The 24871-nt window shown below is 39.3% G+C and overlaps 1 protein-coding gene and 1 long non-coding RNA gene across 2 annotated transcripts; both read left to right on the plus strand.

The window, feature by feature from the left end:
• The first annotated feature begins 2449 nt into the window (after positions 1-2449).
• LOC106794280 (CBL-interacting serine/threonine-protein kinase 9) lies at positions 2450-20579 on the plus strand. The gene is given in 15 exon segments (XM_041017759.1): positions 2450-2648; positions 15794-15844; positions 15847-15869; positions 16011-16085; positions 16335-16388; positions 16480-16605; positions 16683-16772; positions 17333-17455; positions 17592-17696; positions 17957-18076; positions 19116-19187; positions 19283-19375; positions 19459-19572; positions 19679-19762; positions 19870-20579. Coding segments are annotated over 15 exon segments (1437 nt in total). The 3' UTR covers positions 19978-20579.
• A 545-nt stretch (positions 20580-21124) lies between these two features.
• On the plus strand, positions 21125-21999 carry LOC121172672 (uncharacterized). The gene is made up of 2 exons (XR_005892486.1): positions 21125-21256; positions 21382-21999. It is a non-coding gene; the product is annotated as an uncharacterized lncRNA (long non-coding RNA).
• Positions 22000-24871: the final 2872 nt, after the last annotated feature.

Raw genomic sequence — 24871 nt, forward strand, 5'->3', positions numbered from 1 at the left:
GCCAAAGAAAAATTCAAGTTGGTTGCTACAGACGTCCGGAAAGAGTGTGCTGGGTTATGAGAAGAAAATGCAGCTACCGCAAGAGTCCTTGAATAAGAAACCAAGACGGCTCGCAAGGAAGAGCATGGCCGTGACAAATTTCGTGGAGCTTTGTGAGGCAGCAACAGTGAGCTCAAGCTTCGAAGGGAAGAGAGAGACCAATCACGAGCACATAGCATGGTCTTGAAAGAGGAGTTAGCCGCTTGCTCAAGGTCCAAAAGAAACTTGTCTCAGCGTTTATGTGAGACAGAGACCAACATGTTAGCCATCGTCAACAAGTACCAAGAAGAACTAAATCTAGCCACGGCCCACGAGTATAAAGTGGCGGACGAGTATGCCCAAGTGTACGCGGAAAAGGAGGCTAGAGGAAGGGTGATCGACTCGTTACATCAAGAGGCAAAAATGTGGATGGACCGATTTGCTCTTACTTTGAATGAGAGTCAAGAACTTCCCCGATTGCTAGCCAAGGCCAAAGCGATGGCGGACACCTACTCCGCCCCCGAGGAGATCCACGGTCTTATCAGCTATTGTCAGCATATGATAGATTTAATGGCCCATATAATTAGAAACCGCTACGAAGTTTGTACGGTCACTCGGATCGTGACTAGTTATAACTTTCTGAATAAAATGAGTTTATCCCATGTGTTTACTCCAAAGATCGGTGTGAATCAAATCACTCCTGCATTTTATCTCTAGCATGCATTCATTTTTACCTACTCCTCACGTTTGGTTTTTTTAGGAAAAAACACCATAACTAAACGCGCCCCAAGGCATCCCTATCGCACTAGATCCAAATCTAGAACGATGGGTGATCAAAAGGAGACACAGGAACAGATGAAAGCCGACATGTCGGCTTTGAAAGAACAAATGGCTTTCATGATGGAGGCCATGTTAGGAATGAGACAACTCATGGAGAAAAACGTGGTCACCGCTGCCGCTGTTAGTTCGGCTACCGAAGAATACCCAACTCTCATAGCTACCGCGCACCATCCTCCCCCAAACGCGGTAGGACGAGAAAGAAGTACACTGGGGCACATCACCAACCCCCATTTGGGATACAATTGGGTGGCTTACCCTTATGGGTTACCGCCTAATTACAGGCCTCCAGTCATGCATGATGACGCGGGTCATGTCTCTTCCCCCATCCTTGAAGGGGAGTCTCCTCGACAGCCCGACGAGGTCCACGAAGATCATCGAGAGTATGCCCAAGGGATGTCGATTTCTACCCCCCGATCCCCGTTGAGGGGCCGGCACCCAATACATTGCCTCAGCACAACCTCACAGCACAACCAATATTCTCATCGAGGAGAGATTGAGAGCTGTTGAAGGCTTTGGTGACTATCCGTTCGCAGACATGACGGATCTTTGCTTGGTACCGGATGTCGTCATCCCCCCAAAATTCAAGGTACCTGATTTCGAAAAGTACAAAGGGACGACTTGTCCTAAGAACCATCTCAAGATATATTGTCGCAAGATGGGGGCACATTCTAGGGATGAAAAGTTGTTAATGCACTTTTTCCAAGATAGCTTGGCTGGAGCCGCGGTTATTTGGTACACTAATCTGGAAGCTTTCTGCATCCGTACTAGGAAGGATTTGATTACTGCCTTCCTTAGGCAATATCAGTACAATTCCGATATGGCTCCCGATCGCACTCAGCTGCAGAACATGGTTAAGAAGGAAAGTGAGACCTTTAAAGAGTACGCTCAGCGGTGGAGAGACCTGGCAGCACAAGTGGCCCCTCCCATGGTCGAAAGGGAGATGATTACCATGATGATAGACACCTTGCCAGTGTTTTACTATGAGATGTTGGTAGGCTGCATGCCTTCCAGCTTCGCGGACTTGGTATTCGTCGGGGACAGAATCGAAGTAGGGTTGAAGAGAGGGAAGTTCGATTACGTCTCCTCCACAAGTACCAATGCTAGGAAAATCAGAGCAACTGGGGCAAAAAGGAAGGAAGGAGATACCCATGCCGTCACCTCGGCACCCGCATGGGTCAAGCCACCGCAGACCTCTCATGGTACCCATCAGTATGCGCAACATCATCCGAGCTTCTCAGTTCGCGTCGGGAACTCCTCCAATTCAACACCCGTATAGCCTAGAGCGCCCGTCCCCATCCAGAGGAAGGCCTCCCAAGCTCTGGCTCCAACCACGACTCGCCCGGCCGGCAATGCCCACTTTGGTGTCGGTTTCAACGCGATGGGGAACTTTCCCTCGAGGCCAATTCCAGAATTCACCCCGATCCCAATGACGTACGAAGACCTCTTGCCGTCCCTCATCTACCAACATCCTTTCCCAAAGTGGTATGACCCTGATGCAACTTGCGCGTACCATGGGAAAACCCTGGGCCACTCCACCGAAAAATGTCTGGCCCTTAAATACAAGGTTCAACATTTGATAGATGCCGGATGGATGACGTTTCAAGAGGATCGGCCCAACGTGAAAACAAACCCGCTCACCAATCATAGAGGGGGAGCAATTAATGCCGTAGAGTCGGATAGGCCGCGCAGGTCTAAGCCTTTAAAGGATGTGACAACCCCTAGGGGGTTTATCTATGAGGCCCTACAAAAGGGGGGCGTAATTCCCCATGGTGGGCATGAAGAGGATTCTTGTTTGTTTCATCCCGACGAGCTACATAAATGGAAACATGTTTAGCAGTGGAGGACCTTTTGCAACAGATGATAGATCAAGGCCGACTGGAAGTCAGCGATGAGGGGAGGGAAGAGCAGCATATATGTATGCAGTTCGCAGATGAAAGAAGTTTTGGGAGGCCTAAACCTTTGGTGATATATTTCACCAAGGACGCAGCTCCACAAAAGCCCTGATATCCCTCGGTAGTTAAACCTGTTCCTTTCCCATACCGAAACAGCCACGCAGTCCCGTGGAGGTATGCACCTCCAAGTGAAAGGAAAAAAGAGGCCACCGACATCAGCTCGTTGTCAGCCAAGGTGACCAATATCACGGGGCTAAGCGGTGTGACCCGCAGCGGTCGCGTGTTTGCACCCCCCGACCTACCGACTCAACCCGCAAACGTTAAGGGGAAGGCAAAGGTGATGGAAGAACAAAATGACAAAACGACCCTCACTCCGAACGAGGATATTCCAGTGAAAGGTCTTCCGGAGAAAAGGGATGGTTGTGGCAAGAAGGAAGTGTCGCTAGAGGAAGCAAATGAGTTTCTCCGCATTATTCAGCAAAGCGAGTTCAAGGTCATTGAGCAGCTCAACAAAACCCCGGCCAGGGCCTCTCTTTTGGAACTACTCATGAGCTCTGAGCCTCATCGGGCTTTGCTAGTAAAGGTCTTGAACAAAACACATGTGGCTCAAGATATCTCTTAGAGGGCTTTGGGGGACTCGTCAATAATATCACCGCCAACAACTATCTCGCCTTCGCCGAAGAAGAAATCCTTGCCGAGGGGAGAGGGCATAACAGGGCTCTGCATGTATCATTCAAATGCATGGACCACGTCATGGCCAAGGTGCTCATCGATAACGGTTCCAGTTTAAACATAATGCCCAAAAGCACCTTGGAGAAATTACCGTTTAATGCTTCCCATCTAAAGCCAAGTTCCATGGTGGTTCGTGCCTTCGACGGCACCCGCTGAGAGGTTAGGGGAGAGATCGACCTCCCTGTACAGATGGGACGCCCGTTGATCCACTCGGTGGGAGTCGTTCCCTCTACACTCCACCAAAAATTGAAATTTGTAGTGGAGAGTATTTGGTTATCATATTAGGCGAGGAAGACATCTTGGTGAATTGCCCGTCCTCTATGCCATATGTGGAAGCCGCGGAGGAGTCATTAGAAATAGCTTTCCAGTCTTTTGAGGTGGCAAGCATTGCCTTCGTAGATTCCTTCTCTGGGCAACCTTGCCTGTTCGATATGGCTGTAATGGTGGCCCGGGTGATGTTGGGGAATGGTTACGAGCCCAGAATGGGTTTAGGCAAGGACAGCGGCGGCAGAACCATCCTGATAAGCGCCAGAGGAAATCGTGGGAAATTTGGGTTAGGCTATAAACCCACACAAGCGGGCATAAGGAAAAGCATTGCGGGAAGGAAGAGCGGAGCTCAAGGCTCGCGATTGGGACGAGAAGTCGAAGGGGGCCCGCCCTGCCACATCAGTAGGAGCTTTATAAGCGCGGGTCTAGGACACGAAGGCCAAGTCGTTGCGATATGCGAAGATGATTCTCCGAGTGGGTCGGATTTGGTATGACCATGCCCTCCTAGTTTCCTACTAGGAAATTGGCGAGTGGAGGAGCACTCGAACATTTACGCGACAAGCATAATGTAACCCTTTGTGGCTCTTAAACTATACAGTTGGGCCTAGGCTTTAGAGTTTCCTTTTGTTAAGGCTTTATGTCTTTTGTTCTTGAATTTATAATACAAAGATCTTTCTTCATCTGTTCCTACGTCTCTACCCATTCTCATCCATTTGCATGTTTATTTCTTTACGTTTAAAACGCCATATCCGATGACGAGTCCCTCGAAGGTACTAATACCTGGGACCTGACCATTGATTTTGAGCAAGAAACGGATCAGACGGAGGATGAAAAGAACAAAGATGTGGGACTTCCCCCGGAGTTGGAGAAGATAGTCGCCCATGAGGACCAAGAAATGGGGCCTCATCAAGAAGAGACGAAAGTAGTGGACTTAGGAACCGGCAATGGGGAAAAAGAAGTAAAGATAGGCACGGGTATGACCGCTCCCATCCATGAAGAATTGGCAGCCCTGCTAAAAGACTACCAATATATCTTTGCTTGATCTTACCAAGATATGCCCGATTTGAGTTCTGATATCCTACAGCACAGATTACCTCTAAATCCTGAGTGTTCCCCGGTAAAACAAAAACTGAGGAGGATGAAGCTCGAGACATCCTTGAAAATAAAAGAAGAGGTAAAAAAACAATTTGACACTGGTTTTTTGGCTGTCGCTCGGTACCCAGAATGGGTTGCCAACATTGTACCAGTCCCTAAGAAAGATGGGAAAGTGCGAATGTGTGTGGATTATCGGGACCTGAATCGAGCCAGTCCCAAAGACAATTTTCCTCTGCCGCACATCGATATCCTCGTGGATAATACGACCAATTTCGCTTTGTTTTCCTTTATGGATGGGTTCTCCGGTTACAATCAGATAAAAATGGCGTCGGAGGATATGGAAAAGACTACCTTCGTCACCCTGTGGGGGACGTTCTATTATAAGGTGATGTCCTTTGGACTTAAGAATGCCGGGGCAACTTATCAACAGGCTATGGTGGCTTAGTTCCATGATATGATGCACCGAGAAATCGAAGTCTATGTGGACGACATAATTGCCAAGTCTAAGACCGAGGAGAAACTCCTTGTCAACCTACAGAAGTTGTTCGAAAGGCTTAGGAAGTATCAATTGAGGTTAAACCCCGCTAAGTGCACTTTCGGGGTTAAATCAGGGAAATTGCTAGGTTTCATCGTGAGCCAGAAAGGGATAGAGGTGGACCCCAAAAAGGTGAAGGTCATCCTTGAGATGCCGAAACCCCGTACCAAGAGGCAGGTCCAAGGTTTCCTGGGACGTTTAAATTATATTGTCAGATTCATATCACAGCTCACCGCTATTTGTGAGTCGTTGTTCAAACTCTTACACAAAAACCAATCCGTCCGCTGGAACGAGGATTGTCAAGAAGCGTTTGGAAGGATCAAACAGTGTCTCATGAACCCTCATGTGCTTATGTCGCCGGTACCCGGAAGGCCTCTCATCTTGTATATGAAGATTTTGGACGAATCGATGGGATGTATGCTGGGGCAACATGACGAGTCCAGGAAGAGAGAACGCGCTGTCTACTATTTAAGTAAGAAGTTCACGGCCTGTGAAATGAATTACTCCCTGCTCGAAAGAATGTGTTGTGCTTTAGTTTGGGCGTCCCACCGTCTAAGACAATACATGCTGAGCCATACCACCTGATTGATATCCAAGATGGACCCGGTTAAGTACATCTTTGAGAAGCCTGCTCTCACAGGACGGATCGCCCGGTGGCAAGTTTTGCTATCCGATTTTGATATAGTTTACGTCATCCAAAAAGCGATAAAAGGAAGCGTCTTGGCAGATTATTTGGCTCAGCAGCCTCTCAACGACTATCATCCCATGTATCCCGAATTCCCGGATGAGGACATCATGGCCTTGTTTGAGGAAAAGCTAGACGAGGACCGGGACAAGTGGACCGTGTGGTTTGATGGAGCGTCAAACGTTCTAGGCCATGGCATTGGAGCAGTATTGGTCTCTCCAGACAATCAATGTATACCTTTCATAGCCAGGCTGGGGTTTGACTGCACCAACAATATGGCTGAGTATGAAGCGTGTGCCCTGGCCGTGTAGGCGGCAATTGACTCTAATGTCAAACTACTCAAAGTGTACGGGGACTCAGCACTGGTGATTCACCAGCTCAGAGGGGAATGGGAAACTAGAGACCCCAAGCTGATGCCCTACAAAGCCTATATCAAGGAGTTGGCTGATTCCTTTGATGATATCTTCTTCCATCACATTCCCCGGGAGGAAAATCAAATGGCGGATGCGCTTGCTACTTTTGCATCCATGTTCCAGCTAACACCGCACGAGGACCTACCATACATTGAGTTCTGGTGTCGTGGCAGACCCGCGCATTGTTGTCAGGTGGAAGAGGAACGGGACGGTTTCTTCATGAGCGGGAGCATACTATATAAGAGAAACCATGACATGACCCTCCTGCGATGCGTGGATGCCAAAGAGGTGAACCACATGATCGAGGAAGTCCACGGGGGTTCATTTGGAACACACGCCAATGGGCATGCTATGGCCAGGAAGATCCTGAGAGCAGGTTATTACTGGCTCACCATGGAAAGTGATTGTTGCACCCATGTAATGAAATGCCTTAAATGTTAAGCGTTCGCTGACAATGTTAATAACCTGCCACATCCTCTGAATGTCATGTTCGCCCCTTGGCATTTTTCCATGTGGGGGATAGACGTCATAGGGGCCATCGAACCCTAGGCTTCGAACGGTCATCGCTTCATTCTCGTGGCAATAGATTATTTCACCAAATAGGTCGAAGCGGCTTCCTACACCAATGTCACGAGGAGTGTAGTGGTCAGATTCATAAAGAGGGAGCTGATTTATCGGTACGGACTCCCTAGGAAGATCATTACTGACAATGGCACCAATCTGAATAACAAAATGATGCAGGAAATGTGCGTGGATTTCAAAATCCGGCAACACAATTCCACGCCCTACCGACCGAAGATGAACAGAGCCTTGGAACCAGCCAATAAGAATATTAAGAAAATTATTCAGAAGATGACAATGTCGTACAAAGATTGGCATGAGATGTTGCCTTTTGCCCTGCATGGATACCAAACTTCGGTACGAACTTCTACTGGGGTAACACCGTACTCCTTGGTTTATGGAATGGAAGCGGTACTCCCGTTTGAGGTAGAGGTCCCTTCCCAAAGGATACTAGCAGAATCAGGCTTAGAGGAATCAGAGTGGGCTCGAACATGCTATGACCAACTCAACCTTATTGAAGGTAAGCGCTTGACGGCCATGAGTCATGGGCGCCTGTATCAACAAAGAATGAAGAACGCGTTGTACAAGAACGTGCGCATGCGCAAGTTCCATGAGGGAGACCTTGTGCTGAAAAAGATGTCCCACGCTGTTAAAGATAATCGAGGGAAGTGGGCCCTGAACTACGAAGGGCCTTTCGTTGTGAAAAGGGCTTTTTCCGGAGGGGCCCTGGTGCTCACCATCATGGATAGCGAGGAGCTACCTTCACCCGTGAACTCCGATGTTGTCAAGCGATACTACGCTCAAGATCTGGGGCAATTAAGGATATCACTGCATGTTATTTTATTTTTGTGTGTTCTTCTTGGTTTCCCCCAGGGATTCCTGTCCGCTGCAATTTTCTCGTCACAGTCTTTTAAAAGAGGAGAACATGAGATTGATGCTTCAGTCCTCACTTTGTGCTTTAAACCATGTGCAGTTTGTGACAACCTGAGCCTTTTCGCTCAGTTCATGGGATGCCCCAAGCGCTTAATTAAAACTGAACCTGACCAGCTTTCACTAAAAAGATTGTTGCATTTGAAAAAAAATTCATGCATATGCATACACATGCATATTATGTTATCTTATAATAGGAGCAAAATCGTCTTAGACAGTGGTCAAATGTCGGGATGGGGCTAAAGGCAGAAACCAATCAAGGTAAAACGGTAACGCAACCACAATTTGTTGCGCATTGTCGTTCCCCGCTTTCAGGTACTTAGGGACAGACGCAAGTAGAGGCTAGGGTCACGACCGATAGATTGTCGTCCCTTGCCCAGCTCTGGACAAACGGAAAGCGCCGTTGGAAGGCAGCCTAGTATCCTTTAAATTCTCAGTAACTATTACCGTTGTGTCTTTAAAGTAAATATTGGATGCCTAATCTACCCTAAGGGGGTTCGAGTAAGCGAACGCCGACCCGTAAAGAGCCATACTTATGTCTTCCCTAAAAAAATGCAGGTTAGCTCGCCTAGCATCCCCTGCACGAAGGTGGTTAAAAAGGGGGAGGGGGGAGTTTTCTACACCAAAAAACTCTCCCCCCTCATTAAAAAAAAAAAAAAACGAAGGCTCACGGGATTCCTTGATTTTCCAGCCTTAGGTCACCTTTTCTCTACATTTTTTATTCCATTTTGCGCTATTATTCATCTCCAACAAGTAAGTACCTCATTCTTGGGCTCTCTAGCTTTCCATTGATGTATTTTGGTGCTCTAAGTTGCATGTATTTGCTCAAAAACGTGAGGGATTTATCCTTGAATTGTTGCTTGTTTTTGTTGAATTGAGGGGTTGTAAGGGATGGCCTTAAGCCTAGGTTGTGTTCTGAAATAATGGGGCATGCCACATTGCCCCCATTCCCTTGCTATTCATGCATAAACATGCGCCCACCAAGTGCTCGGTGAAATGCCTCAATGACATTTGGGCATGGTTTTGTGAACTTTGGATTGTGGGGTTGTTTTGTGTGTATAGGGACAGCATGTAGAGTTTAAAATAAGTGCCCAAATTAAGGACTTAGACCTAGGAATCCAAGCCTTTAGTTTTGAGTGCAAGAAAACATAAAAATGAAGGCATTATGATAGGGATTTCCCTTTAGGCCAGCGGCTGTTTTTTTTTTTTTTTGTTGCACCATGATGTTTGCCTAGTTTGTTTGAGATGTTATTCACCATGTACGTGTATATATAGAATAGGTAGCAAGAGACAAATACCCTTCAAATAAAACGTGTATATGTTGAATAGGTGGTCAAGCGCTTTATGAATGTACACATGTTTGAATGTGGCACGAGAATGCTTCTCAAAATGAATATATGATATGGAATTGCCTTTCAAGTGTAGATAGATGGCATGAAAATTCCTTTCCAAATAAATGCAAGTGTGTGCATGACATGAGATTGGCTCTCCAATGTGCATATATGTATAAATAAATGTGAATGAAACAACAAAAAATTTTGTATGTTAATAAAATACTTCAAATGTGTGTATGTAATTTTTGGTAGCAAAATACCTTGAATATGGACATGTGTATTTTTGGCACAATACCTTGAGCATGCATATATGAATTCTTTTCAAAAGAATATGTGTGGTAGCTAGAATGTTTTTGTATATTGATATAAATAGCAGGATATTTTGCGTGTATGCACGTTCATGAATGTTCTTCTTTAAGGAAATGTGTGCACAAGTTTGTTCTAAATCGAAAAGATTAGCATGTCATTTTTGCTTTAAAATAACATTTCCTTGTAAATTAACTTTCCAAATGTTTGTCCTCGCAGGAAATGGCTCCGAAAAAGCTTTCCGCGAAGAGATCTAGGAGGGACGCCGCGACTGAAGGAACCAGTGCCGCCCCCAAGTTTGATAGCCACCATTTCAGGAGCGTCGAGCACCAGCAGCACTTCGAGACCATCAAAGGATGGTCATTCCACAGAGAGAAACGCATCCAACTCAGGGACGATGAGTACACGGATTTTCAGGAAGAGATAGCTCGCCGACATTGGACGTCGCTGGTGACTCCAATGGCTAAGTTTGACCCTGAGATAGTCCTGGAGTTTTATGCTAATGCTTGGACCACAGAAGAGGGAGTGCGAGACATGCGGTCATGAGTGAGGGGTTAGTGGATTCCCTTTGACGCAAAAGCCCTCAGCCAGTTCCTGAGTGACCCGCTAGTGTTGGAGGAAGGCCAGGAGTGCGAGTTCAGTTAGAGGAGGAACAGGGCCGATGGGTTCGACGAGGAGGCCATTGCCCAGCTGTTATGCACCCTGGGGAAGGATTTCGCCCGGACCGCTGCAGGGAGGCGGGTGCGGATCATGCGCACCAGCATGACCACCTTGACCTAGATGTGGATGACATTGCTGCTTAACAATGTCTTGCCTAGTGATCATAACTCCGATCTCCCTCTGCCGAAGTGTCAGCTGGTGTATGCCATCCTGACACGGATGAGCGTCCACGTGGCTCAGTTGATTGCTGACGCCATCTATTTATTTGCAGGTATGCCACTCACCAGGCACTCTCTAGACCCGGATAAGTCTAACAGGGCCCTGGGGTTTCCGGCATTGATCACGGGCCTCTGCCAGTCATTCGTGGTTCCCGTCACCCCTAGTAAGGTGATCTGATTGCCTATCACCCGGGTCTTCATTGAGAAGTATTGCACGCCTAGGCAGGCGCAGAGTGATGCACCTCAAGCCGTAGACGCACCGCCACCACCTCATCAGGCCGATCCCGCTGGATCACTAGGCATGAAGCGTTATCTATAGCACTTGGTTCGCCAGCAGGCGGCCAACCACCGGGGGCAGGTGCAGATACATGAGTGTCTCTACCAGCTTAGCCTCAGTCAGCAGGGGCAGGGTTTCGCTCCTTTTGCGTGCCCTACTCCAGAGCAGTTTAGGGCTAAGGTCGCATGGCCCGGAGATTGGCCTGAGGCCCAGGCAGGGGAGGCGCCTGCAGGATCTCCTGGCGATGAAGAGGAGGCCCGTATGGATGAGGAGATGACAGACTTGCTCGGTTTCTTGGGAGGAAGCGGAGCCACGTGACCGAGGTCACCGCACCTTTTTATTGACATTATTGTTTTTTGTTAGTCTGCTATTGACGTTTTCTGTTATTTTCTATATTGCTGTTGACATTACTATTTTCTATTTTTGTCTATATGGTTACTAACATTATTATTATTATTTTTCGTTTCTGCTAGAAATTTTTGGCAATATGGCTCTCAGTTATTTTGTCACCGTTTGTGCGACTTACCATTTCGTGCGTTCTTTTCGTTTACCTTGTGGTTAGACGTAAGTAGGTAGTGTGCACCCCCGTCCGCGCGATCTTTTTAGAGAGAAAAAGAAAAAGGAAAAAAATGAATAAATGATAAATAACTAAAAAAGGGAAAGAGAAAAGAAGAAAGAAGAAAAGGAAAAGAGAGCAAGCAAGAAAAGAAAAAGAAGGAAGAAGAAAAGAAAATAATAAGAATAAAAAGTTGTCTAGCTAATAGCTAAAAAACAACATGCTTGTGAAAGGAGATAACTTCCAACTTTTCTTTGAAAAAAAATTTCATTGATCATAACCAGTTTTGAAAAGAACGTGTATACGCCTGGAGGGTGAATGCTATGAAAATTTTCCCGAACACCCAAAAATAGACTCGGATGAATGCCCGAATTGATAAAAGAACATATTTTGGAAATACTGGGTTGACTAAAGTAAAGAAAATGAATTATGAGCCCTAGCATCGTGTGACCAAAATTTTTTCGACACTTGAGTGTCCACATAGGTGCATGCATGACTAGTTTTACATAAAATTTCCAAATCATCATTGTTGCATCTGTGTCATGGAAATTATGTGGGACATCCCCTTTTATCCCTGAACCAGACCAACACCCTGACATATATCATGTCCATCCGTTCTACAAGCCTTGAGCCAAAGTCCCAACTCACCATAAACCTTGCCCTCAAAAGAAAACAAAAAAAAAAAGAAGAGAAAAGGAGAAAATTCCCGATCAAGAATTGGAAGAAAGCAAAAAGAGAAAATTCCCAATCAAGAAAAATGGGAGAAAGCAAAAAAGAAAGAGAATTCCCGATCAAAGATCGGAAGAAAACAGAAGAAATACGTACAAAGGTCTTAGGACCAGACAATATCTGAACAATACAGAATTGTCACCAAGTAAACAAGAAAAGAAAGGAAACCACGACCTAAAGTGGTCCTCTCCCTTTGATTGCCAACCAAAATCTTGTGTGTCGGTGACTTGTTCGCCTCATGCTAAACAAAAAAAAAAAGGAAAAGGCCAAACACTCAGAGCCAAATTCCCCACAAAAAAGCAAACCATTCCCGAGGAAAAGTCCTATTGATCCATGATCACGCATATAATCTTTAATTTGATAGGAAATGATTTGTAAAATCAAGTCATGACATATCTATGGTTCGAAATTAGGATGAAACACTTACCCGTGTGAGATTGATACACTTTGAGTGATTTTCTTCTATTTTTGTTGAACCCAGTGTTTCCTCTAAATGGTCATTTAGAAGCGAAATGCTAAATATCCAAATCTCATTTATGGTTACGAGAAAATTTCATCAGCATACTCTCCTTCCCCGGTAGACACATTGTTTTTCATCCAAAAAAGCATATGTTGCTCTGATCAGTTGGAAGTTTTGTCTCTTTACTAAAGCATGTTCGCATTTTAGTAAAGAAAACACCGAGGCTATTTTAGTCTCACAAGTTATCCAGAACTACGTAGGTCTGAGTTTCTCATTGAGGATACGTAGGAGCAAGAGTCTCGTTTTTGTCGGCCACCCCACAATCTCTGTCATACTGACCCTGGGGTCATGTGACATGCGGATAAAAATTATGGTCATTTCGCTCACCTTTTGCCATTCAGACACAATCGTGTCCGATGGCACGCAGAGACAAATTATGGTCATTTTGTGCCCTTAGTCATTCAGATTTTGCAAGTCGAGTAATAAACGCGCAGAGACAAATTATGGTTATTCTACGCCCTTTGTCATTCAGGCACAGTAAGTCGAGAGGTGGGCAGAGACAAATTATGGTCATTCCCCACACCTTTTCGCCATCCAGGCTCGATTGTGTCCGAGGGCACGCAGAGACAAATTATGGTCATTCTGCGCCTTGTGTCAACCAAGAGGAACGAACTCGGCAGTATCAGGATGATGTTGGTCGTTCGGTACTGATCATTTTCGAAATTTTTGCAGGTTCCGTTGACAGGAAGATTGACCGACCAAATGGTGTTTCGCTCGAACGAAATTAGTGTCTTATCTTTACTTCCCTTTTATCTCCAATAAAAGACAAGTAAAGAAGGGCAACTGTCATACCCTAATTTCGTCCGAGGACCATCCGTTTGTTGGGATGCGACCCTCATTTAACCACTTCGAGGTACTTGGCACCCATCATTAGGCAATTCGTGAAGTTCCGTGACATGCCAAAAGTCAAAAGAAAGCATTGTTGCACAATCCATGAAGTTTCGTGACATGCCGGAAGTCAAAAGGAAGTGTTAATGCGCAATCCGTAAAGTTCTGTAACATTCCAAAAGCCAAAGAAGGGATGATTGCGTAATTTGTAAGGTTTCGTGACATTACGAAAAGAAAACGAGTATCGTTGCGAAATTCGTAAAGTTCCGTAATGTTACGGAAGAAGAATCAGCAAAAAAGGCAGGGGTGTATTTAGTAAACAGGGGGTGCAAATAGCAACCAGGCCCACTTGGGCCTTCCAGGAAGTTCATTAGAAAGCGGTGCCTTCTGGAGGAAGCAACCTAGCTCGCTTGGGCAAGCTGAGTTCACCTGGGCAAGCTGGGTGGCAAGCTTCTCCTTCTTTTCCCTATAAATAGGGGAAGGAGGGAAGAACAAAAATGTTCAACCCTCCTGGTATCTGAGAATCACTTAAAATTAGTGAGAAAAATTGTTTCCATGAAGAAAATCTGAGCCGAGGCGCCTTCGTAACGCTTTCGAGACATTTCCGTGAGTGATTTCGCGAAGATTTTCCGTCGTTCTTTGTTCGTTCTTTGTCGTTCTTCGGTCTTCAACCGGTAAGTTCCCGAAATCAAACTTTTCAATTCATTCTATGTACCCTTAGTGGTCCTCATTTGTTTCGCGTATTTTTATTTTATTTCATTTACTTTTCGTACCCCTTTTGACGTGCTTTAGTAATTTATTTAAGTCATTTTCTCGCCTAATCAAAAAATAAAATAAATTTCCATCGATTATTTGAATTGTAACATCTTTTAATTTTTGTTAAAATGAAATCTGACTGTTCGGTCATGCCGTAACCACGTTTAAAACCAAAAAAGAGGTAAAATAATAATATAATAACCAAAAAAATATATTTTAGTAAAATAAAATAAAAAATCAATCGGACGTTTTTTCTTTGGGATTTTCCTTTCTTAATCGAATTGACTAATAACCAAAGTGAAACTAAGGCTAAAATCAATTCATAAATCAAACTTTTGTCCTCACCTAAAAAAGCCATTTTTAAGGTCCAACGCCTTAAAATGGTCTTTTCCGCTTTTATTGGTTAAACGTAGATTTCTAAAAAAAGGCCTAAAATCAACGCGTAACTTTATTACCTCTTTTAAAAAATAACAAAAGATTATTAATGGTCCAATGCCTTAATGTTTTCTTTCCTTTCAAAAGAATCGAAAGATTGTTTAATGGTCCAACGCCTTAAATGACCTTTCATTCAATAAAAACATATTTTGCAAAAAAAGGATAAAAGAAATTTAACCACCATTTGGTTCTCAAAGAATTACATAGGTCTGATTTCCCTATCACAGTTGAGGAATACGTAGGAGCAAGGGAAACACCCTCGTCGACCATAAAAAGATAAAAAATATATAAAAGACATAAAAAGGCATAGGAACGTGAAAAAGGGAAAGATAACATAAATTGAAGTCATATTTGCACATTTGATTAAGGATTGTCGTCTCTTGTGACGGACGTGTGGGGTGCTAATACCTTCCCCGTGCGTAAATACAACTCCCGAAACTTTCACTTAAAGTTCGTAGACCACGTCTTTTCCGGTTTTTTCGACGTTTTCCTCAAATAAACGTTGGTGGCGACTCCGCGCGTATTCCTTTCTTGGAAGACGCACCCGCGAGTCACGTGTCGCCCTCCCGCCGAAGGGTAGGTTGCAGCAGCAATCATTTGACCTCTAAATCCCTACTCCATACACCACTTCATTTTAAGAAGTCTTTTGGTTGCTTTTACCTTTTACTTTATGTTCCTTAGTTATATTTGCTTTGATTCCTCTCTTTCCTTCAGCCTTAGTTGTGTTACTGCAACAGTACTCAGTATTTTGTTTCTTTTCATTGACAGGATGACATTTATAAATGGCTTGCGGCTACATTCTTTCTTTGGTTTGTTTTGACCATTTACTTTGATAATATAATCCCAAATGCATCAGGTGTGAGGAAATTAATATTGACAGCGTTGATTTATGGGCATTCAATCAGAAGTTCTACTGGCATGTCAAACATTCGAAAGCTTATAGGAGTTTGTTATACTTTGATTTATTTTTATTTAAGCTATCACTATGAATGTATCTTACTTCACTCTTCCATGCATCAATAGGCAACTTGAAAGTTGAAGTACTCATTTCAGAGTTTTGGGATGAAAATTAATTTGTAGTGATTCGTGAGCATTACTACTTATTATGTTGTTATCCATCACAAATGACACTTTGGGCTTCTGAATAAATTTGATACAGGATATTTTCCGCTTTAATTTTGCATAACACATAAATCATATTTACAGCAGAGAATGAAACAAGAAGTTATTTCCATCAATTAATCAATGTCGTTGATTATTCGTGTACCACAGAGATTAGAAGGTCTATCATCTACCATAATCCTCTCCTGTAATTTAATTAATCGATTGATTGATAAGTCAATTGTGTGAGAAGGAATCAATTAATTTTCTTTTTGAGTTAAATTAAGGATCAAACTCATTAAATTTTCAATGTATTTTGCAGCCAGAGAATCTTCTTCTGGACTTAAATGGTGTTCTGAAAGTTACAGATTTTGGATTGAGTACATATGCGCAACAGGTATGATTATATATGTATATACGCTCATATCTGACATACAATTAGCTTATGCATGTGCATGTTATGAATTTCTTCTGATTTGGCCATGAGAAACTATAAGTATTGAAACTTGAAAGCATCCCCTATTTGTTGCTAGTTGTTACTGACATAATGGAATTCCTTCTAATGTCTCTGCTGTCTAATCTTTGCTTTCATTTGCATGAAATTATGACCTTGTTTAATTCTTCAATTATTAATTATTGATAACAGGAGGATGAACTTCTTCGAACTGCTTGTGGAATTCCAAATTATGTTGCTCCTGAGGTACCTACTTTATATTTTTTTGGATCAGATTAAGGACTAGATTTGACCCTAAAATTGCAGTGAATGTAGTGTGGTGTGCAATTTGTGTTAGGTGCTTAATGATAGAGGTTATGTTGGTTCTACATCTGATATCTGGTTATGTGGAGTCATCCTCTTTGTGCTTATGGCCGGGTATTTGCCCTTTGTTGAGCCAAATCATGCGAAACTGTACAAAAAAGTAAGTAATTTCAGACTATAATCCATGAGAAGAATGAAAGAAAAGTTGCTATGTCTAAATCTGAACATATTTTCCAGATTGGCAGGGCCCAATTTACATGTCCATCATGGTTTTCTCCTAAGGCAAAGAAACTATTGAAGCTTATTCTTGATCCAAACCCTCTAACAGTGAGTTCTAAACTAAATGCTTTCTTCTCAGTCTTGTATATAAGACTTTTTTAATTAATTCACTAAATTAAAAAAGTTAGTTAACTTAATTAGTAGCTTTAAATTTATTAATAATTTGTATTTTTTTTTCAAAGTTACCTTAATTTATTAGGACTTATCTCATTCTTTTCATCTAATTACTTTCTACCTGATTAATTAATGTGCTACTAATTATCTTTTCCAATACTTACAACAGAGAGAATGAACTTATCTTATTAAATATTAACATTTATTGTTTATTTACTATAAAAATTGTAAGGTAATTAGAAGTATTTCGGTCAAAAAATAATGCACGAAACAATTTGAATGGAGTGTTATAGAAAGGGACAAGAAATTTTTTCAAAAATGACCTTACATACTGGGATGGACGTAGTATTTTTTTTCCCTTTTGTGTTGATTTTGTTCTTTGTAATTCTAATCCTGTAATTATCCTTCAAGAGTATACTTTTTTAGGAGGTTAAAGAGTATCTTGCAGTTGCAATATAGTTTTATTAACATTAATATTGGGTTGGTTTTTGCAGAGGATAAAAGTTCCTGAACTTTTAAAAGATGAATGGTTCAAAAAAGGATACAAACAAACAACTTTTATAATGGAAGAGGATATCAATGTAGATGATGTTGCTGCTGCTTTCAATGATTCTAAGGTGTTGTGTTATGACAATATTTCTATCCTTTTTTATTTACTTTGCAAAGATTTGCTTATTATACTTTGGAAATACAAGAAAGATTCTATAGAAGCTGTTTTCTATGTGTAATTTATTTGTTCTCTTTGATATGTAGGAAAATCTTGTGACGGAGAGAAAAGAGAAACCAGTGTCAATGAATGCTTTTGAGCACATATCTAGGTCACAAAGCTTCAACCTTGAAAATTTGTTTGAGAAGCAGGTAAATATTAGAATTCTTTCATCATGCTAAAATGTTATGCATTATAAAGATTTTAACCAAATTACAAGGTCACTTTGAAAATTGTGAACTACTTAGTTTCTGAATCAAATTTTGGTTGATTTATGTTTAACTAAGAGCTTGATCTAAATTCAGTCGATTTCTCTAGGTAATTGGCTAACAAAATACTATTGATAATGAGATATAATAATTCTTTCAAGCTAATAATGCTTTGTTCTCCATTTTGTTTAAACTCAATACAGCAAGGGTCTGTTAAGAGAGAAACACATTTTACCTCACAGCGCCCTACAAATGAAATCATGTCAAAAATTGAGGAAGTTGCCAAGCCTCTGGGATTTAATGTTCACAAGCGAAATTATAAGGTTATAATATTTCTCAACACAATTAATACCTACATTAGTCTACATTATCTCTTTTCCAAGATCTATCTTTCATGTGATCGATTTTTGTAAAGAAGGAACAGTAATACACAAAATTAGTCTCTAAAATGATAAGTATTGGTTAGTTTAATTTTTATATTACAAAAAAAAAATGAATCCTTGCCTTTGACAAGTATTAATTAGTTTATCCCTTAGAAAGGGCACTACTAGTCAGTTTTGTCCCTAACACTATAAAATCAGACAATTTAGTTCTTGAATATGACAAGCATCATAAGTTTAGTCTATATTTGACAATCATTTGCCAATAGGGATCAAATCGGTTGATGCATAACAATGTCAAGGACTAAACTGATTGATCACGTATACCAAAGTTAGGGACTGAAATCACCGTATTGTCCGATAATTGCTAAAGTCAGGATTAAATCAGTAACTAAAATGATTGGTAATTATTAATTTCAAGAACTAAAATTTCTTGATGAGCATTAATATTTTTTTCATTAATTACTATTTTGTGGCAATAAATAAGCATTACTATTTTGTCATTGATGAGTTTTTTCCATCTGCTTTCCTCTGACCTTCATCATTTTTGTTTTAGATCATTTTCTGATGTTTCTGTGTAAGATGCTTTAACAAAAATGCTCATATGATCATTTGGCTTTTGTTTTGGGATTGGTCATAGAGAAGATGAAGGATAATGACAGATGATTTTAATGACTTTTCCCACTAGATTAATCAGTTTTCAACTTGAGCTTCTTTTTTTCTTTCATTTTTCCTCTTTAAAGATTTTTTTTCATGTCTTTAATATTTTCTCCTTTTGAATTACGGAAGAGAGGAGATTATGTTTTGTTCTACACTCTAAACTTTGCTCGAACTAATTTTTTCACCTTGTCCATGCTGACAACAACCCAGCTAGGTAAGTAACTTCATTATGCAAACAAATTTGTTTAATTAATATATACTCATTCACCATCATTACGAGTCTCTAATTCTTTATTCTGCCAGTCTTTTTGCAATTGCTCAGGAGACCCTAGTGAAGTTCCTTTCCAAAGCTACTGGAACTACTATCAACTGGGTCCAAATGATTGGGATGAAGGTATGACCTATTCAAAAACTCTTCTTCATGGTCATTGCTTGCATAAATATATTGGTATAATTATATTTTGCCTCATTTTTTCTATCTTAATGTAGCCTGGTCCGAATTCTATTGGAATTGTTGTTTCCCGCAACTGTAGTGGCGTAGCGGCAAGAGCCTATGGACTTGTGAGGCTAGAGCCCACCAAGGTATTATGCTGTAATGAAGCTTATTCATTGATGAACAATGAAACCTTGTTTTATTGAACTAATTGCTTTCCACATCATCTCAGGTTGCCGAGATTCTCAAAGATCGTCCATCATGGTATTGTGACTGTCGATGCCTCAATGTATTGAGTGTAGTCTCAACAGGGAATGGGGGCACAATAGAGCTTATGTACATGCAGGTCTACTGATTATTTTATACAAAAGAAAAGTTGAACTATAGTTTAAATTATTTTTTAATTATTCCTATGTTGTTTTCTTGATATTTAAATTTGATTTTTTTTCTAGACATATGCACCAACAACATTGGCAGCTGCAAGAGACTTCTGGACTTTGAGATACGCTACTAGTTTGGAAGATGGAAGTCTTATGGTATTGAGTGGAATCTTGATTGTTGTCTTTTTCTAGATTTAGGATGTGGTTTCTTTCTTAGGAAGAGTTTGTCTCAACATAATGGCTACTTTTTTTTTGCCTTGCAGATTTATGAGAGGTCCTTGACTTCTTCAACTAGTGGCCCCACAGGGCCAGCTGCTTTAAACTTCATACGAGCTGAAATGCTTCCCAGTGGCTATCTAATTAGATCCTAATTATGCAATTTGATGTGAATGATTTTTATTTACCTTATCATGCAATTTGATGTGGCAGCTGTCCAGTGGAATTGATGAAAATGCAATTGAAGCGTGTGCATAGCTTGTGTTTGCGCCTATTGATGAATCATTTGCAGATGTTGCTTTCTTACTGCCTTCTGTTTCCGCATCATACCATTGGATCCTAGAACAGTTAGTGACATTATTTCTCATTACCTCGATTCATAGTTTTGAAAGGAATTGGTCAAGAAGTGATTTTGTTAGATTTTTTATTTTTTTTATTTTTTATGTTTAATTGCCATTTCAATACTTCATTTTATCTTTAGTTTGAGGGTCTAAAATTAGCATGAACCATCCAGGTTGTAAAAATTCATAATTGTCATATCTTGGTGCTACTTTATACAATTTATACCTAGATTGTCGAATTGGCTGACTAAATAATTGTCTATCTTGAAGTCTTAGTTCACATTTGTTTCAATGAAGTGATTTGGGCTTTTAGCAAAACCAACCCTTTCTTACATATGCTATGCTACTACATATGAGCATGCATTGACTAACTTGATTTCTTTTTTCTATATGTTTTGCATTGCAGGATGGTTCGGCTTCAACTAGGACATTGGACTTAGCATCAACACTGTAATGCCCACTCAGCTGGTGAAAGTGACTTGAATGACTACAACCTTAGGTTGGTCCTCACAATTGCATTCCAATTTACCTTTGAGAACCATTTGCGGGACAATGTGACTGTTATGGCTCGCCAGCATGTGCATAATGTTGTGCGATCTATTCAGAGGGTTGCCATGGCAATTGCTCCCTCTAGGCTCAGTTCACAGTTGGGGTCAAAGTCACTTCCTGGTCCACCCGAGGCTCTTACCTTAGCGAGATGGATCTGCAAAAGCTACAGGTTTGCATTCTTCCGTAAGTCTATTTTTGTTATGATTAATGTAGTTTCCTCAATCATTTTATATCCTTGTCTTCAAGGTTATTTAAAGTACCTATAAATAACTTACCTTTTATTTGTTAAGTTGGTTATTCCCCTTGTATTTGTTATTTTTAGTTGTGTCCTGTAATTGTCTGAAAAAGGCTCAGTTTCAGATACAAATTGCACAAATTTTACAATCTTATTTCCTGTGTTTGGTATGATATAGTAAAGATTGTTTCTTTCAGGCTCCACACCTGGACAGAGCTTTTCAGCGTTGAGTCTACATCCGGTGATGCAATCTTGAAACAAGTTTGGCACCATCCAGATGCAGTATTGTGTTGTTCTGTAAAAACAGATGTAAATCACTTGCTGCCTCTATATAATCCTAATCTGCCTCAATTTTTATTTATTTTCCAAAATTTTCTTGTTTTTAGTCCAATAAACTCTATCAAGTAAGACATTTGAGTGGCAAAATTATGCAGGCATCTCCAGTGTTCACCTTTGCAAACCAGCTGGACTTGACATGCTTGAAACCACTCTTGTTGCTTTTTAAGACATAATGCTGGATAAAGTTTTTGATGACATTGGCAGGAAGGTTCTCTGCATTAAGTTCTCCAAGATAATGCAACATGTGATTCACTTGTAAATAAACTCATGTAAAGGCTCCAAATACAAAAAATGAAAATAAAAAAATTAGCATTTTTACATCGGTTCTAACATTACCGATGTAGAAATGCTAATCATTCTAAGACGGTCGTGTTTGAAAGACCATCTTAGAATGTTCAGCATTCTACATCGGTTCTTCAACGACCATCGTAGAAAACTTAGTATTTTACATCGGTCCTTGACAACTGTCATAGAATAGGTGATCACTTTTGAAAATGTCCCCTACGACGACGGTCGTAAATCGATGTAGATGGTCTCATATAATCGATGTAGATTGTCTTTTTTCTAGTAGTGTCACTTCCTTTCTCAATCCAAACATGCATGCACCAATGAAATGTGTTTTGAAGGGATTTGTGTCTACAATTTCCTCTGGAAGATGACAAATATATCTCTAGCTAGCAAGGATTGATATGGTATGGGTCAATATTTGATTTTTTTCCTTTTAATATATATGATATTGGAATTAAAATTAGAAAAACATAATTATATTATATATCAAAGGGTACCAAAAGTACCATTATCCATTACATGAAAAATACAAAGAGAGCCATCAAATTACACGGTTATGTTATATTTATAAATATTTGATAACCATGTATCTGTTACTCCTATTGTTACTGCACAAACTATTGACATCAATTAAGGTAAATTTTTTTGCACGTGAAACATCAATGTATAGTAAGCATAAAAAAGCATCAATGTTTAGTACACGTATTTTGTTCTCTACAAATAAAAAGAATTGCCTTTTTCTACAAACGATAAAAGCAATATTGAGAAGATTATGAACCATTATTCATGAATTTGTATTCATCGTCGTTGTATTTTGATAACAGTGTGCGGGATTCCATAGAATGATATCATCGCTTCCCCTATGGTATAAAAGTATAAACCCTTTCCATGAATCCAAAATCTGATGTTGATGTGGTTCCTCATTCTCCTTAGGTCAACTCAACTCTTGGGTTGCCTCACTTGTTCTCTGTCAAATCAATTTTAAGAATCCCAGTTGCTGTACTTTTTTTCTCCCATTTCACCCCTAATCACTTCAACATTGAGTTCATTTTCTTTTGGATAAATGTTTACTTTTATTCCTCAATTTGTAATTCAATAACAAATGTGTTCTTGAAAAATAAAAATATAAAATTTAATCCCCGAAGGTATAAAAGTGTGACAAATATATCCGGACGCTAATAATAGATTGTGACTAATTGTTGTTGTTGTTGTTATTATTATTATGTGTTTATAATTTACTGCTCTTGTTGGTTGAATACTTATGCAACATATTTTTTAAATTGTCTTTTAATATATATATATATATATATTTTTATTATTTTGATTTCTTTGTCTAACCTTAACATTTGCTGTTAAAAAAAACTTTATCTTATATCTTATAATTTTATTAAATTTCTACTAAATTTTTCACTTTTAATCTTTAAAATTATTTTATATCTCAATTTCAACTTAAGTAGCCTTATATTTAGATTAAAAATAATATGTTGAGAGTTTTGAGTAGAAAAAATACAACCGGATGTGGGACCAAATTAATTTATTTTAAAAAAATAATTTAATAAACTATTTTTTTAAAAGTCTCACAAAATTTAAACTAGATAAAACTAAAGTAGAATTATAAGTCTTTTTCCTTAATCAATAAAATGTATGTGTGTGTGTATATATATATATATATATATATATCCTTAAATATGAAAGAATCCTTGGATAAATCTTATGTGTTTTCACTCGAGACAACACTTATTGTACATAATATGAATGAAATGAAAATAATTACTAACAAATAAAGAATCCAAATAAATTTAAATAAAAGATACATTAATGTTCAAACTAATACAGATGTTAACTTCAAAACAAAATAAAAAAAAAACTAATACAAAGGTTTATTCTTGGACTTTCAAACGTAGAGTTATATTTCTCGCTAATTTAGGGACTATAGCGACCTTGCATTCTATTTGACATACTTTGACATAATAAAAATTAATAATTAATTGAAGAAACACAAATTTCAAGAAATAAAAGGCTTTCATTTTTTAAATGGTAACTCAATTTTTTTATATCATAAAATTAAAGAAATTTATTTTATTTTGGAAAATAAGAAGTTTCATAGATTAATTAAAAAACTAATTAAAAATTTGATAGATGGATAAATAAATAGATAATCAAAGTATAAGAGTTAAAATCTTAAGTTGTATTCTACTGTTTTTTAACCCCTTTTTCCCTAACTTCTATCCTATATAATTCATTATTAACATCCGGTGATATTTGTCACACTTTTTATATTTTGGGACTAAAATTTTCACTTTCATTTTTTCAAAATATTATGGCAAATATGTTCATATACTGGCAATCCACATTGACAATAATTTCAGTGACAAATTTATCCCTTGGTGTCACGTAGGCTATTTTATTAACGATTATGGACGGAAGTTAACGGTTGAATATATTTGTTACACTTTTTACACTTTCAGGGACTAAATTTTATATTTTCATCTTTCAGGGATACATTTGTCATCGAATTATACATTGAGGGACAAAAATAACTATTTACCCTTTTCTTTTTTAGTTTTTACTATTTATATCAAGCCACCTCCATTTTAGTTTTTTCAGATTTTTTAAAACAATTTTTTCCTTCATTTTAATGTTAATACCTCCTTTCTTATATATAAAAAATAAATGGAAACATTTTTTCCTAAATATAAGAAACATATGATCACCTTCAAATGTATTAATTATTAATTTCTTTCTATATCCTTATTTATTATAAAAACTACCAATGAGATAAGTTAAACTCATTTGATTCAATGACTATTTTTGAAATAAAATTTAAATTTATAATACTATTAATTAAAGTTAACAAATTAACTATTTTTTATGATCTTGATGAATTGAGTATTTATTTTTTTATATATAGTAACAAAGAGGTTGTATAATTCATTCATTTCTTTAAAAATAAATCATCAATTTGGTTGTCACAACATTATTCATATTTTTTTAAAATAGTCCTAAAATAATAACTTACATAAGTGATTCCTCATATATTGAATATTAATTTAAAGGATATTCAATAGTTGAAAGACTATTTACCATAATTTTTTAATTTTATAGGAATTACATATATCGTTGCTTTTTCTTTAAATTTTGAAACCATTTAAGAGAGTAACTTGTGCTTTAAGAATAAAATTGCTATTTTTTTCATTAATGTTATAATTCTCTTTTAGAACTTAAAATATCATGTGTATATTTTTTTATTATCTATATTTAACTTGAAGCATGAAATTTCCTGTGTGGCTCGTTTAA

This window comes from Glycine max, chromosome 8 (assembly GCF_000004515.6).
Source record: "Glycine max cultivar Williams 82 chromosome 8, Glycine_max_v4.0, whole genome shotgun sequence".
NCBI lineage: Eukaryota > Viridiplantae > Streptophyta > Magnoliopsida > Fabales > Fabaceae > Glycine > Glycine max.